This window comes from Heptranchias perlo, chromosome 3, assembly GCF_035084215.1.
Source record: "Heptranchias perlo isolate sHepPer1 chromosome 3, sHepPer1.hap1, whole genome shotgun sequence".
NCBI classification, from domain to species: Eukaryota; Metazoa; Chordata; class Chondrichthyes; order Hexanchiformes; family Hexanchidae; genus Heptranchias; species Heptranchias perlo.
In genome coordinates, this window is record NC_090327.1 from 104,736,560 (window position 1) to 104,753,814 (window position 17,255).

General features: G+C 43.7%; 1 protein-coding gene across 1 annotated transcript in view; it reads left to right on the plus strand.

The window, feature by feature from the left end:
• The window catches only part of LOC137308573 (regulator of G-protein signaling 22), a 150,207-nt gene that overhangs the window by 107,453 nt on the left and 25,499 nt on the right, over positions 1–17,255 (plus strand). Inside the window, exons 23-26 of the mRNA XM_067977192.1 lie at positions 5,056–5,231; positions 5,912–6,074; positions 9,059–9,217; positions 11,099–11,167. Of these exons, the coding sequence (XP_067833293.1) occupies positions 5,056–5,231; positions 5,912–6,074; positions 9,059–9,217; positions 11,099–11,167 (567 nt within the window). The remainder of the gene's footprint in view (positions 1–5,055; positions 5,232–5,911; positions 6,075–9,058; positions 9,218–11,098; positions 11,168–17,255) is intronic.

A 17,255-nucleotide genomic window follows, 5' to 3' on the forward strand; every position in this document is an offset into this window, starting at 1 on the left:
TACTGATACACAAAGCAAAGGAAGTAATCACTCCTTAGTCTCAATTACCTAACCCTGGGTGACACATTAAGTTGATTTTTTAAATTATATGATGCTGGGACATTCTTAGCACCGATCACACTGAATTTGCACCCATCCCTTTATGTTTCTATACCAAGTCAAAAACTACTATTCTGACAAATGTGCTGGCAAGGAATGGCTGCTCATAATCTGTTGCCTGTCATTGTAATTGATAAGTCTATTAAAACATGTATATATTTATATTTTTCATATTTCTATATGCTACAGGACTTTTACCTTCTTTGGGGATAGGAGGCTTCCTCCCCATACTCACATGTAATAATTATTAATGCACCCTTCTCCCTATCCCCTCCGTGAAAAATGACTTACTGGTAGGATTGTCCTGAGTCAACCATTTCGTAATTTCAAAGACCCCAATTCTCAACTTCTTTAGTGCAGTTGCACACGCAATGTGCACTCAAGTCCCGAGCAGGTAAGTTAGCCTTCCAATTGATTATAGTAACTATTTTAAAAAATTAAATACTTAAATTGGTCAGTACCTGAATTACTATCTTGATGTAGGCAGGCCCATATTGCTTGTAGATGACCTGCTAGATTATATTTCCTGGAGTCAGTGATGCTGAATGGGTAGTGGGAGATGCAACCCATATTTCTTAAGCTCTTGCTGCAAATGAGTGAGAGTTTCATTAACAATAATGAAATGAATTATAATAGTATCCAAATAAGGGCATACAGAATTTTCCATAGTTCTCAAGAGTGCGCTGTTCCTTACTGTCGCCAGTATAAAGTGGGTGTTGCAGGGAGGGCTTACTGTGCTGAGATGAAGTCAGCATTTACAGGAGACTGACATTTTGAATTGCTGAGAATTGAATCTGAAGTTTTTTGTTACAGGTTACTTTGGCTGCTTTCTCCTGGGTTATTTTTGTAGATTTTGGGCCAAGAGCTTTGGCTGAGATATTTTCAGTTGCTGCAACTGTAATTTACAATATGGGCTTTCCAATGAAAAGCCCATTACTTCTACATTATTTGGGTGAAGAAGAAAAGAAAAGGAGGGATGCCAAGCAAGTGACGCGTCTTGGGATGCTTTACTAGTCAAAGGCGCTATGTAAATGCAAGTTGTTGTTGTTGAAATTACATCTGCGGCAGACTGTCAATGCCCACAGACCACAGGCAGAGGCACACTGCCCTTGCCATGCCTCAGGAAAAGTCTTTGCAGGTTGCACTTGACATAAGAGGCAGTGACAGAGTTGTGCTATCTCATGGAAAATGGCCTCTGGCCAACTTCCACCACAGGGTCTGTACAGATTTTGGCTGCCAAAGATACTGCAGAAGTGAACTTTTTGTGCATTTGGCTCATTCCACATTTTCACAGGGGATATCAGCAACATCAGTCAAACAGCAGTTTACAGATGTCTAAAGCAGGTGACTAATGTGTTCTTTGCCAGGGTGAGTTATTTCATCACTTTCCCCATTGGAAACCTACAGCAGAATTCATGGCAGGGTTCCCCAAAGTTGAGGGTATCATCAATGGCACCAACATGGCTTTACAGGCTCCTGCACACAATTCCTTCACCTTCGTGAACCATAAGGGCTTCCATTCCATCAATTTACAGGTCATCTGTGACAATTAATATCGTATCATTAAAGTAAATGTTTGCTTCTCAGGCAGCAGTCACAAAATCATAGGATCAAAATCAAGGAAGGGTGTAAGGATAAACCCAGCAACTACAGGCCAGTCATTTTAACCTCGGTGGTAGGGAAGCTTTTAGAGACGATAATCCGGAACAAAAATAACAGTCACTTGGACAAGTGTGGATTAATTAAGGAAAGCCAGCACAGATTTGTTGAAGGCAAATCGTGTTTAACTAACTTGATTGAGTTTTTTGATGAGGTAACAGAGAGGGTTGATGAGGGCAAAATGGTTGATGTGGTGTATATGGACTATAGGTGTTTTTTAAAGTGCCACATAATAGGCTTGTCAGCAAAGTTGAAGCCCATGGAATAAAAGGGGCAGTGGCAGCATGGATACGAAATTGGCGAAGTGACAGGAAACAGAGAGTAGTGCTGAACAGTTGTTTTTCGGACTGGAGGAAGGTATACAGTGGTGTTCCCCAGGGGTTAGTACCAGGACCACTGCTTTTCTTGATATATATTAATGACTTGGACTTGGGTGTACAGGGCATAATTTCAAAATTTGCAGATGACACAAAACTTGGAAGTGTGGTGAACAGTGAGGAAGATAGTGATAGACATCAAGAGGACATAGACAGGCTGGTGGGATGGGCAGATACGTGACATGAAATTTAACGCAGAGAAGTGCGAAATCTTATATTTTGGTAGGAAGAACGAGGAAAGGCAATATAAACTAAATGGTACAATTTTAAAGGAGGTGCAGGAACAGAGAGACCTGGGGGTATTTGTGCACAAATCATTGAAGCTGGCAAGGCAGGTTGAGAAAGCAGTTAAAAAAGCATATGGGATCCTGGGCTTTATAAATAGAGACATAGAGTACAAAAGGAAGGAAGTTATGATGAACCTTTATAAAACACTGGTTCGGCCACAACTGGAGTATTGTGTCCAATCCTGGGCACCGCACTTTAGGAAGGATATGAAGGCCTTAGGGAGGGTGCAGAAAAGATTTACTAGAATGGTTCCAGCAATGAAGGATTTCAGTTACGTGGATAGACTGGAGAAGCTGGGGTTGTTCTCCTTAGAGCAGAGAAGGTTGAGAGGAGAATTGATAGACATGTTCAAAATCATGAGGGGTCTAGACAGAGTAGATAGAAACTGTTCCCATTGGTGGAAGGGTCAAGAACCAGAGGGCATAGATTTAAGGTGATTAGCAAAAGAACCAAAGATGACATGAGGGAAAACCTTTTTACGCAACGAGTGGTTGTGATCTGGAATGCACTGCCTGAGGGGGTGGTGGAGGCAGATTCAATCGTTGCCTTCAAAAGGGAAATGGGATAAGTACTTGAAGGGAAAATAATTTGCAAGGCTACGGGGAAAGAGCGGGGGAGTAGGACTTGCTGGATTACTCTTGCAGAGAGTCGGTATGGGCTCGACAGGCCGAATGGCCTCTTTCTGTGTTGTAACCATTCTATGGTTCTATGATTCTATGATAATTTACCACACAGAAAGAGACCATTCCAACTATGTGTCTGCAATGGTGCTAACTCTTCAACTGGAGCTGTCTACTCTAATTCCATTTTCCTGTACTTTGTCATATCCTTTTATTTATTTTTTTAGCCACAATACTATCATTTTAGAGCTGTTCAAAATGCCCCAGGGATTATTCATGCCACAAAGGTTGGGTCCTAAGAGACCAAGGCTATCCTTTGCTATCCAAAGTAGAGGAGGAAGACACCCACCCACAATCAGGAGGAGCCAGGCAAGATGAAGACAAGTAGATCAGATTTCTGTGGAACTACCAATGCAACCAGTTAGAGCTATGCAGCAGCCTCCCATAGATGAGTCCGTTCCTAAATGCTCCAGCCACTCAATGCCTACATCTGCATCATGGCCAAATACACTTTACCCAACATGGGTTCTGCAAAAACTGAAATACCATAGCTCCTATTCCATTCACCTCCTAAAACCTTAAACAACACCATCCCAGGAAACTCTTTGGAAACAGTTGAAATAAATTGCAACCAAATTTATTCCCCTCCAAGTGATCAATGAATGTGTGTCTAGTCTAGTGCTTTTCCCTTGGTGGTAGTGCAAACTTTACATGTTCCCATTCCTAATCGACCGCTCCTTCTAGATGCTCCCCTCATGCCTAGAGTAAGTGAGGCGACTAGGTATTGGGTCTGAGTGGGAGTCGCATGGGATTGAGGTGATCTTCTGCCTCTGTTTGCTGGGTCATGAGAGATCCCTGCAACTTGCTCCACTTACCCACTTTCTGCCATATCTTCTGTAATTTTTTTTGGGAGGGTGGAATTTACAAGAGATTCTCTGCCTGAGCTTAGGACCTCTGGCACTGAGGGTTCTGCTGCAGATATCTATTGGAGGTGCTACGCACTCCATGGTAGACTGGAGTGATAAGAAGCCATCATGGCTGCACAGAAGTGGGTAGTGGGCTTCTCCACACTTGCCTTCAGACATGCAAGGTGCTTGTCACATTTTCTAATGACTACAGCAAGCTGTGGTAATCCTATAGCATTCTTCTTTTAAATTCAGGCCCCATGATGTCAGAAGCCAAGGGCTCAACAGATGAGGATGAATGTGAGTTAGAGTCTGGGTTTCACTCCCACCACTGCCACCTCCTCACTCGCACTCTGTGTATCAGCCCATACATCCCTCTGTGACACACTAGCTAAATCTCACACGGTGGATATACCCATGCTGTTGTTTAGACCAGCAGGAGCAGATGATGAAAGATGGTGTGAACTGCCAACTTCTTGGGAGGAACTGGGACTGGCACTGCTTCCTGTGCAAGTGAAGAGGGACGTATGTTGTATGAATACTGGCTACATGGCATCCCTTCAAATATTCATAGCATGAGAGTAGATTGTAACACAAATCATTATGCATGACTGTGTGCCTCTGGCGTAGTGAGTAAGTGAATGTGTAAGTAGGGTGAAAAGAAAGTGCATGAGAAGGATGGTATTGGTTCTGAATGTCATACTCCCCCACTTCCTCTATGCTCCTTGCCCAATGATATGCAAAGTGACATCTTCAAATGCACTCAGGATTTAATATTCCATGAGCCTCCTTCAGTTTGCATGTGCTTTCTTATGTTTTGTGACCCCCTTGGCCTGCAAGCAGAGAAGCAGACCTGAGAGGTTAGTAGTATCAAGAGCTTGTTTAAAGGAACATTCGGTGAGGCTTGGAATGTGGACCGGAGAATCAGGCTTTATGTACAGGTAAATACATAACTGAAACGAGGAAACAAAAAATGGGAAAAAATCTGATCCACAGTGAACAAGTTGTTGATACGTTGTAGGCATGCAGGGAAAATTGCAACATTATTACTATCTATAGTTACTGAAGCTATACCTGCCAGTTTAACTGTGATATCACTTTTCCTAGGCTATTCCTCTTCCTGTCCGTTCAGCCAGCCTAATACAAATTCCAGAGGATACCAAAGGCTCAAATCAGTGGCAGAAGGTTCCTGAAGAATTCCGTAATTACACATTGAATACGTTTATTCGCAATCGCTTAGAACTTGAGAACTTCCAAGCATTCCTTAGAGAAAATTTAGCAGGGTAAGTGCCTATGAATCTTTCTGTAATAGAGTACAGTGAAGCTCACCGTAAGGGACACTACAGGATAAGGCTGTACAATGGTAGAGTTTCCCATACAGACTTTGCAAACCTATGCTTGACCTCCTGATTAGAGCCAGCATTTGCACATGGAATCATCATTTAAGCTAATTTGGGAACATTAATGTGTCACGTCTGTGCATCAGACCATCCCCCACACCACCCCTTCTGCTCACCCTGATGCATATTCTAATCAATGGCACATCCTGCAGCCACTGAGAGGCACTCCAACACACATCACTTTGTATAACCATTTCTCTTTTTTGAAGGGAGATCATAGCAGTTTGATAAAGGAGGAAGAGCTGTTTGTCATATTCTTCTCATTGACATTATGGGAAAGTAGCACATAAGTGTTTTCAGATGCAGTGGTGTATTTCAACATTGTGTTGCATTGTTTAGAAACAATGTTCTTTTTTTTGTAAAGGACTTTTCTGTAACAGTGATACCAGTCTATAATGGGAACTTACAAAATGCTGCTGTTTCAATATGATTATAACTGCAGGATTAATTGATACTCGCCTTAATTTAATTTGATGCAGTTATAACACTGCAGGCCGTAACTGGTTTGATAATAGTTTGTAATAATACAGTATTGCTGATACGTGGAAAATTGTCTCTCGTAGCATGGATCTCATGTGCTGGTTGGACATTGAACACTTTCGAAGAATACCTCACAATGAAAAGGAAAATAGAGATAATAAGTCCAAAGAGATCAAGAGCAAATACCTGAATCGAAAATATTTCTTTGGACCCAGCAGCCCTGCTACAAAAGTGCAACAGGATGAGGTAATTGTCTGAAAGTTTTAATGCTAAATTAGTGCTTCACAGTGTGATTCAAGGTGGTTGAACCATATCAGGAAGCTAAAATTAAGAAGGTCTATCCAAAGCGATTTGGGGATGACCATTGAAGCTGCCTGCTTAGTTTCTTTGCAGGTACAGGCAAATTATAGGTCAGCACAATGTAGGTAATAGCCAAAATATTGTTATCTCTCTCCTAACTTGCTATTATAGCCCTCTACTCCTTACAGAATAAGGAGTTTGGCTTTTTTTTTCTCTTAAATGCTTTAACTGTCAAAGCAGAGTCTCCGACCTACTATAAATGTCAAGCAGAAGTGAAGCATATTCTGAGAGGGAGGACGGGAAAAAAATAAGAGTGTAAGTCAATGCATGCCACTGTTGAACACCCCTTGGATGAAAGAATAGAAAGCTGTAAATCCAAGTTTGCAGATGACACTAAGTTAGAAGGCATAGTAATTTGTTTAGATGGAAGCAGAAAGAGACATAGACAGATAAAGTGAGTGGGCAAAACTTTGGTAGATAGAGTTCAATGTAGGTAAGTGTGAGGTCGTCCACTTTGGATCCAAGAAAGACAAATCGGAATATTTTCTTTATGGCTAGAGACGAGGAACTGTGGAGGATCAAAGGGATTTGGGTGTCCATATTCACAAATCATTAACAGCTAGTGCACAGATACAAAAAGTAATCAAATGGCTAATGGAATGTTGGCCTTTATCTCAAGGGGGCTGACTTACAAAGGGAGGAAGTTATGCTTCAGTCGTACAGAGCCTTGGTCAGACCTGATCTGGATAACTGCTTTCAGTTTTGGGCATCGCACCTCTGGAAGAATATATTGGCCTTGGAAAGAGTACAGCACTGATTCACCAGAATTATACCAGAGTTGAATTATGAGGTTTCATAAACTTGGCTTATATTCCCTTGAGTTTAGACAGTTGAGGGATGATCTAAAACGGTGAAAGGATTGGATAGGAGAAATTATTTCCTCTGATGGACAAATCCAGAACAAGGGGGCACAATCTTAAAATTAGACCTAGGTCATTTTAAGAGTGAAGTCAGGAAGTACTTTTTCACAAAAAACTGTGAATGCTGGGTCAATTGAAATTTTTAAGACTGAGATCGACAGTTTTTTTAGGGAAGGTTATCAAGGGATATGGATCAAAGGCGGGTAAATAGAGTTGAGGTACAGATCAGCCATGCTCTAATGGAATGGCAGAATGGGCTCAAGGGGCTAAATGGCCCACTCCTGTTCCTATGTTCCATTAGGAACAGTTTGAAAAACAGAATGGGTGTATGTCTGGGAATAGGTCATCTGTCCATTTTCCTCATTTAGAACAAATGTCTTACATAATGCAGAGGGGATTACAAAATAGAGACTTGATGTACATTGAAATTAATTGTGACATGTGGGAAATGGCAGTATTAAAAGGCAACCTAAAGCTTTAATTTATTAACTAGTTTAGAAGCACCTTTCTCTGCTAATGAAGGCTGAGTGATGCATATACAGGAACAAATATTTAGCCACTAACGCTTGACTATGCCTAATCTAATTTAAAGCTGTTAAGAAAAGCCATTGAACTGTAACATGAGAAATCATGAGGTAATGTTTGCTGGAGGATTATTAAAAGAGGGGAAAAATGTTTTTTCCTTCCCTGGAAATGTCTGAGGGTATGGTTCTTCCAATAGGAGATGATTGACTTCCTTAGGAAGTCGTTTACGATCCACTTTCTTGAAAATACCGCTGGCATTAAAATTACACAGATCAGAAAATCTAGGCTTTGGTGTCCTGATGTTCCTCACACTCCTCACAGGGTATATCTCCAACTAGTGAGACTATTGGCTGTGCAAATAATGGGCTTACAGAGCTCACATCCAATAAATAATGAACTGGATTAATGGCATCTCTGGAAAAAATCAACCTTCAGTTTCTGGGAAAAATATTCTCCCTCAACACAGGAGATAGAATTTTAACTACCTCTAAATTCACCTTTGGGTGTTCTGGTCCTATTTTCTGGTTGTTGGGATGATTATGTGTGCCTGCCTTGATTGTTTTATGTCAACTCTGCACCCCAGTACAGAATGGGATTAATGACACTCTACCCCACCCCCCAAAATAATAGGTATCCATTGGGATAGATTGATATATAAGCAAAAGTGTAAGAATGGACTAAAGGAGTAATTTTACAAATTTGCAATCCTGGCAAGGAGCTTCACCTGCTGGGAACACATATTGGGAACTCAGGAACATGGCCCCCCGTGATCTTACATCCATTAAAATCAATGGATGGAAAATCATGGGAGGTGGTGCATGCTCAAATTCCTGTAGTGGCTCCCTGCAGGCAAAGCTCTACATCAGGAGCAAGAATTCATCAATTACCCTTAGATGTAAATTTCATGTTGCTTGCAAGCGGGCTATATATAACTTCAAAGGACTGGTTTTAGCTCTCAGCCATGGCGGAAAATGGGCAGTAGCAAACTGGCTGACGTTATACACCCACCCAATTTGCCTTTCCATTGCTCTCAGTGGAAAGGGAAATCGGGCGACCAATACTTTACCGCCTGTATTGCGCCACTGCCAAAAGTTAAAATCAGCCCTTAAATGTTTTGATTTCTCCCTGCATAAGTATTCTCACTGTTTGTTTGTGTTGGGAAATGAGAATTTATATATTTAATAGGAAACCTGAAACTTTAGATAATTAAATATAAGGGGGACTTCTATGACTACATGCTCCCGGCAGAAAGCTTCATGCACCAAGAGCACATATTGGGAATTTGGGACAATCCAAATAATTTTAATGGATGGTAAGTCATTGGGAGCTCAAACACAAATTTCCAATATACATTGTCAGTGGGCAAAGCTTTGCACCGGAAGTGCACATTCATAAGGTCACCCCTATTGTTGTGAAAAAACAATAATGTATTATAGCAGATTTTTTGGAAAACAAAAGAACCATAAATGTAATTCTTCTCTCTAGGTGATGACGTTGGCTGGGGGATGGGGCAAGTTGCTCCATGATCAGTTGTCTTCAAATGTTCTAATTGAGGTGCAAAAATATGTTAAAGTACGTATGGAAGGAAAATGGCTGCCAATGTTCCTGGCCACACCAGAGTTTGAAGAGAGGCACCATAAACGGGTACGGTAATCCTGCAATTGACCAATCTGTTATAGTAGGCTGCGCAGTCGACACTGAGTGTAAAGCAGTGTTATTTGTACACCTTACATTGAAAATATAAACCACACATTTACTGCTTTACATCCACCACATAATCAGAAAAAACATTGTTGGAATAACTGAGATAATTTATATTTGTGATCATTTAACCATTGATGTCACATAAACTATATTTGTTTTTTTATATAAAAATTGTTCTGTATATGTGACAAACAATAAGTGTGACGTGGTATAAGAACAGAGAATGGAATTATAACCTTAACTGTAAAACTCTCAATCAAAAAGAGGAATAGAGCAACCTCAAGGTACAGATGCACAGATATTTAAAAGTGGGATTGCAGGTAAAAAAAAAGAAAATGAGATTCTGGGTTTTATATACAGAGACATTGGGGGTAAAATTCAATTGCGGTGGAGCATAAAACGGGTGGTCGTGGAACAGCTGTCTGTTACACACCCCGCCGAAGTTGAATTTCACCCCTACTGAATACAAAAGAAAGGAAGTGATGGCGTGTCTGTATATTGGGCTAGACTGCCAGAGATGTACTGTGTGCATTATAGAAAGAGCTTCGGAGCCATGGAAAAGATGCAGTGTAGAATTTCTAGGATGGTACCAGGGATAAGAGGATATAGTTATAATGGGAGATTTTAAAAACTAACCTATATTCACTGGAACAGAGAAAGTTAAGGGCAGATTCTTACGAAAGTCTTCAAAATTGTGAAAGATTTTGGGAGAGTGAATAGTGAATGGTTGATTAATTGGTAACAAGGAGGGTTAGTACCAGAAGCATAAAGGGGGAAGTTTGAAATAACTTTTTCATGCAAGGGGTCATTGGAATAAGGAATGCTATTATAGTATCGGAATGGCCCAAAAGTGTTGACTGTTGAACCTGAGTTAATCACAGCATTAAAAAATCAATTAGATAAACAAAGTTAAATATTAAAGTGTACAGGGAAATGGGATAAGAGTCAATGGGATGAAAGCGAATCAGAAGTCCATCTTACATCTCTCCCGATTTTTATTTCCACAAAACGGGCTGCCCATTCACTATCACCTGTTTTACACAATCGCACAAAGTCAAAATCTACCTCAGTATCTCTGGTGTAAAAGCAAGCACTGCTCTCGGCAGAATTGCCTCCGTCTCACCAAGATTTCTATGATTCTATTATTACAAAGGCTTATTCATTTTTGAGGTGAAATTATGTGCTCATTGAGATGTGGCATGTTAGTATGAGGATTGGAACATTATTAATTTTCACATCAAGTATTTAGTACACCTAGATCAGGAAAAACACACAGCCAAATGCAGAGTAAAGCTGTCTGACAATGTGCCATAACCACAACCTCTGAAGACCATTTCTTTCTGCACCAGTGTGACATTTCCACTTCCTGGAGCAGTCATCCTAACATCGCATCTGAGTAAGAATTCCAATTTAGTGACAATTAATGCGTAACCATGGGTGGTTTTGTGGTATGGACTCTTCTAGGAACTGAGTCAAAACTAATCTTAGTATCCTTTCAACTGTAAGCTTGAAAAATATTTTTTGTAATAATTATCCTACATAGAATCATACAGCACAGAAAGTGGCCATTTGGACCATCGTGCCTGTGCCCGCTGTTTGAAAGAGCTATCCAATCAGTCCCACTCCACTGCTCTTTCCCCATAACCCTGCAAATTTTTCCTTTTCAAGTATATATCCAATTCCCTTTTGTACGTATGAAATTTGTGGAAAAAACACTAAGTGAAATATATTGAAAGGGTTGAGAAGAATATGTTTGGCCTTTCTAGGGTGTCTATTTGTAATGTGATCCTAAAGTTTTATTTCTTCGTGTCTGTTCTCTAGTTACAAATGCAGGACGTGGTGGAGGACCAGATGTCACAAAAGGGTAGAAAGAAGCGAGATGTGGTCAAGGTGAGGACTTGCACCCGAAATGCAATACTTTGGCAGTTTGAGTGAATCATTATTATATCTGTAATGTTCAAGTCAGATCTTCAGAAATGGTGAGAATTTGAGACATTAGGTGGAACATTAACTGCCAAGAACGGGCAGGTTGGGGCGGATGCGAGGTAAAAATTTAAAATGTCTCAAATCCGACCCCAACCTGACTCCAAACCGCCCACTTTTGGTTTTAACAGAGGCAAATCAGGGAGCGGGCAACCAATCCGGTCTAAGGAGCCTGCATGCCACCATTTTACCTAAATTGTTATTTTTAATCCATGGAGGGCAGGTTTCCCGGGCCATTGGAATCCCGGCAGGTAAAAGAGACAAGAAGGGCCGGGTCCATGAGGTAATTGCATTTACAGCACTGCTTGTGAACCAGGGGGAAACAGGGGTGCTTCCCCCAGCCCCCCAAGCTAACCTCTATTCACAGCCCGTGATTGGATCCTGCGATCTCCAACTCCCCCCACCTCCCACGACCTCCAACTGCTCACTCCCCCCGCGATATCCGACTGTTCACCCCTCGCAATCCCTGACTGCTCACTCCCCCCCGCGATCCCTGATTGCTCACTCCCCCCCTCGATCTCCGACTGCTCACTCCCCCGGCGATCCCCAACTGCTCACTCCCCCCCACGACCCCCGACTGCTCACTCCCGCCCAGGATCCCCGACTGCTCACTCCCCCCCACCGCGATCTCCGACTGCTCATTCCCCCCGATCTCTGACTGCTCATTCCCCCCGATCTCTGACTGCTCATTCCCCCACGATCTCCGACTGCTCACTCCCCCCCGCAATCTCCGACTACTCATTCCCCTGCGATCTCCGACTGCTCACTCCCCCCGCAATCTCCGACTACTCATTCCCCCGCGATCTCCGACTGCTCACTCCCCCCCGCAATCTCCGCCTACTCATTCCCCCGCGATCTCCGACTGCTCACTCCCCCCCGCAATCTCCGACTACTCATTCCCCTGCGATCTCCGACTGCTCACTCCCCCCGCAATCTCCGACTACTCATTCCCCCGCGATCTCCGACTGCTCACTCCCCCCCGCAATCTCCGCCTACTCATTCCCCCGCGATCTCCGACTGCTCACTCCCCCCACAATCTCCGACTGCTCACTTCCCCCCTCGATCCCCGACTGCTCACTCCCCCCCGCGATCCCCGACTGCTCACTCCCCCCCGCGATCCCCGACTGCTCACTCCCCCCCGTGATCTCTGACTGTTCACTCCCCCCTACGATCTCTGACTGTTCACCCCCCGCGATCTCCGACTGCTCACTCCCCCCCGATCCCTGACTGCTCACTCCCTCCTGCGATCCCCGACTGCTCACTCCCCCCCGCGATCTCTGACTGTTCACCCCCCGCGATCTCCGACTGCTAACTCCCCCCCGATCCCTGACTGCTCACTCCCTCCCGCGATCCCCGACTGCTCACTCCCCCCCCGCGATCCCCGACTGCTCACTCCCCTTCGTGATGCCGACTGCTCACTCCCCCCCGTGATCTCCAACTGTTCACTCCCCCCCGATCCCCGACTGCTCACTCCCCCCAGATTCCGGACTGCTCACTCCCCCCCGATACCCGACTGCTCACTCCCCCCCGCAATCTCCAACTACTTATTCCTCCGCGATCTCCGACTGCTTACTCCCCCCCGCAATCTCCAACTACTCATTCCCCCGCGATCTCCGACTGCTCACTACCCCTCGCAATCTCCGACTACTCACTCCCCCCGCGATCTCCGACTGCTCACTCCCCCTCGCAATCTCCAACTACTCATTTCCTCGCGATCTCCGACTGCTCACTGCCCCTCGCAATCTCCAACTACTCACTCCCCCCGCGATCTCCGACTGCTCACTCACCCCCGCAATCTCCAACTAATCATTCCCCCACGATCTCTGACTGCTCACTCCCCCTCGCAATCTCCGACTACTCACTCCCCCCGCAATCTCCGACTACTCACTCCCCCCTTGATCTCCGACTGCTCACTCCCCCCCCAATCTCTGACTACTCACTCCCCCCGTGATCTCCGACTGCTCACTCCCCCCCCGCAATCTCCGACTACTCACTCCCCCCGCGATCTCCAACTGCCCACTCCCCCCGCAATCCCTGACTACTCACTCCCCCGCGATCTCCGACTGCCCACCCAACTGAAAACCCTGCCCAGAAAAACCTATTGGGGGAGAGATACTCAGCTAGAAATTCGGCCATGTACCGCCCTTATTTTCGGTGCTATGCAGCCTCATGAGGTCCCAAAATGGCATCTGGAATGCGTGCGCACGCTTCTAGTGTGACGTGCGCCGGACGCCATCTTGGTAAAGGCGTTTGCGCACGTGCAAATAATTAATGCCGGTATGATGTAAAGTAAGAATATGCGTTATATCAGTGTGTAAAGCTGATTTAAAGGGATAGATACCATTTTGGCACTCAATGCACCAGCCAACGCACCGTCTTAACCACGACCAGCTGAACATGTCGTAGACAGCCTGGAGGACCCTCCCCTCCCCCAGCAGTGCTATTTAAAGGGACCATGCAGGATTTACAGATTAGTTGCTGGATTAGGGCTTCCAGCTGCTAATGCATTTGTACCTGTTTTTGGAGGTCTCTTATACCTGAATACTAGGACGTGGGGACATAGCCTAACATTTAGATCCAGGACGTGCAGGAGTGAAGTAAGGAAATGCTTCTACACGTAAAGGGTGGTAGAAGTTTGGAATTCTCTTCTGAAAATGGCAGTTGATGCCAGCTCAATTGTTAATTTTGAATCTGAGATTGATAGATTTTTGTTAACCAAGGGTATTAAGGGATATGGGGCTAAAACAGGTATATGGAGTTAGGTCAGGTATATGGTTAGATCAGCCATGATCTCATTGAACGGTGGAACAGGCTCGAGGGGCTAAATGGCCAACTCATATTTTTATGTTCCTATAATAAAGTTTCAATACTCTACAGGGAGTGGGCTGGCTAGCTGACAGGCAACAGCAAGGACAATGGTGGAGTGGTAGGGTTGGGAACAGGAATGCTGTCATTCTGAGAAAGGACAGCAGGTTCATGTTTTGTGGAGCCACTGCCACTTGCTGCATCCTGTTATGTGCCACCTTCTCCTGCAAGAAAGCAGGATGTGTGCCGGTGAGTGTCCTTCAAGAAGTTTGGGTGATGTGGCTGTCATGGCTTAATAGCTGCCAGTGTGTGTGACTTGTGGGTGCGCGGCTTGCAACAGTGGTAATGTGTGAGGGTGAGAGGAAGCATTTGATTGGAAGAGTTGAGTACAGATTGAAAGAGTTTGTTGGTATGTGGGTCATGGGGGGTGTAGTGCGTGGAGCAGTGGATGCGGCTAGTGGTGCAGTTAGTAGGAGATGCCACTTGACAGTTGAACTCGCACCTTGACCACTCGCGTCAAATCATTGCATTTCTTCCTGCACGGCATCCATGTTCGTGGTACTATGCTATTGGCAATGATCTAGTCCCCTCCTGCCTCCCATTGCCTATTGAGCATATGTCTGGAGGACCTCTTGCCCCCCTGCGGGTATAGGATGCCCCTCCTTCTGTCCACCTCTTGCACCAAGGCCTCTAGTGCATCATCAGAGAACCTTGGGTGCACGTTCTCTCGCAGGCCTGATACAAACTCAGATTGGTGCATTGGCGCAGTCTGGCGTGCAGATTGGAGGATGTGGGATGTAGTTGTGAACAACCTTTTTTCAATGTTTTGAAAAAATTCAACAGTTTGTAAACATAAGGACCTGCATCTGTGTTTTACGTGTGCGATTTCCGATCACTGTTCAGACCTGTAACTTATATTTTGAAAATATAAGAGTCCCGCAAACTTTGAGCAGCCAAGTTGTTGCTCATTAAAAATTCCAGAATTCCCATCATCACCATGCTTTATTATATTCCAACATGGATTCACTTCACCATCACTTCCTGCAGTCACAGTGCACCTCCCCTTTAAGAGGTGTAGGCTATCTTTAAAGTGGTGCTAGCCACTCGCGATATCTGGGCCCCCTACTGGTGAGCAGCCACTCGACAGTGCAGGTAGGGCTGGCTGCATGCAGCAATCATGTAAAACAGCAGGCAGTATGAATGTTATGAGCTGCCTGCATTTCAATGATCGGGCACAGGCTGATTGCGCACTGTGATCCCCATGCCCGTTTTCGGGGGTTAACCAATTTAACCCCCACCATCTTGCTTCCCTCACCAAAGACTGTTAAACCAATGTTTCCAAGGGTGCATTGGGCCCTGGCAAGGATGCTGCAGAAGCTTGAAAACACAGACAGATCAATATTTTCAATACTTCAGTTCTCTGCTAATGGTTTGTGAAAATACAAAACTAGAGTCTTAAATTTAAATAAAGCCAATTACATAGTTATGAGGGGCGAGTTGACTAAGGTAGATTGGGAAATTAAATTAAAGGGTATGACGGTTGAAAAGAGTGGCAAACATTTAAAGGAATATTTCAATATTCTCAACAAATATCCATTCCATTGAGAAATAAAAACTGGACAGGAAAAGTGATCCACCCGTGGCTAACTAAAGAAGTTAAATATAGTATTAGATTGAAAGAAGAGGCCTATAATGTTGCCAAGAAGAGTAGTAAGCCTGAGGATTGGGAGAGTTTTAGAAACCAGCAAAGGACGACCAAAAAATTGATAAAAAGGGAGAAAATAGAATATGAAAATAAACTAGCAAGAAATATAAAAAAGGATTGTAAGAGCTTCTACAAGTATGTAAAAAAATAAGAGTAGCAAAAGTAAACGTGGGTCCCTTAGAGGCTGAGACAGAAATTATAATAAGGAATCAGGAAATGGCAGATGCGTTAAACAAATATTTTGTATCTGACTTCACAGTAGAAGACACAAAAAGCATACTCAAAATAACAGGGAACCAAAGGGCTAATGAGAGTGAAGAACTTAAAGTAATTATTGTCAGTAGAGAAAAAGTACTTGAGAAACTAATGGGACTAAAAGCCAATCAATCCCCTGGACCTGATGGCCTATATCCAAGGGTTCTAAAAGAGGTGAATTAATTGATTGTGATCTTCCAAAATTCCCTAGATTCTAGAAGGTCTCAGCGGATTGGAAGGTAACAAATGTAACCCCGCTATTCAACAAAGGAGGGAGAGAGAAAACAGGGAACTACAGGCCAGTTAGCCTGACATCGGTTGTTGGGAAAATGCTGGAATCCATTATTAAGGAAGTGGTAACGGGACACTTAGAACATCATAATATGATTAGGCAGAGACAACATGGTTTTATGAAAGGGAAATCATGTTTGGAAAATCTATCAGAATTTTTTGAGGGTGTAACTATCAGGGTAGATAAGGGGGAACCAGTGGATGTAGTATATTTGGATTTTCAAAAGACATTCAATAAGGTGCCACATGAAAGGTTGTTACACAAGATAAGGGCTCATGAGGTTGGGGGGTAACATATTAGCATGGATAGAGGATTGGTTAACAGACAGAAAACAGAGAGTAGGGATAAACGGGTCATGTCAGGTTGGCAGGCTGTAACTAGTGGGGTACTGCAAGGATTGGTGCTTGGGCCTCAGCTATCTACAATCTATATTAATGACTTGAATGAAGGGACGGAGTGTAATGTATCCAAGTTTGCTGACGATACAAAGCTAGGTGGGAAAGTAAGCTGTGAGGAAGATGCAAAGAGTCTGCAAAGGGATATAGATAGATTAAGTGAGTGGGCAAGAAGGTGCAGATGGAGTATAATGTGGGGAAATGTGAGATTATTCACTTTGGTAGGAAGAATAGAAAAACAGAATATTTTTTAAATGATGAGAAACTATTATATGTTGGCATTCAGAGGGGTTTGGGTGTCCTTGTACATGAAACACAGAAAGTTAACCTGCAGGTACAGCAGGCAATTAGGAAGGCAAATGGCATGTTGGCCTTAATTGCAAGGGGTTTGGAGTACAAGAGTAAGGAAGTCTTACTACAATTGTACAGGGCTTTGATGAGACCTCACCTGGAGTACTGCGTACAGTTTTGGTCTCCTTATCTAAGGAAGGATATACCTGCCTTAGAGGCGGTGCAACGATGGTTCACTAGATTAATTCCTGG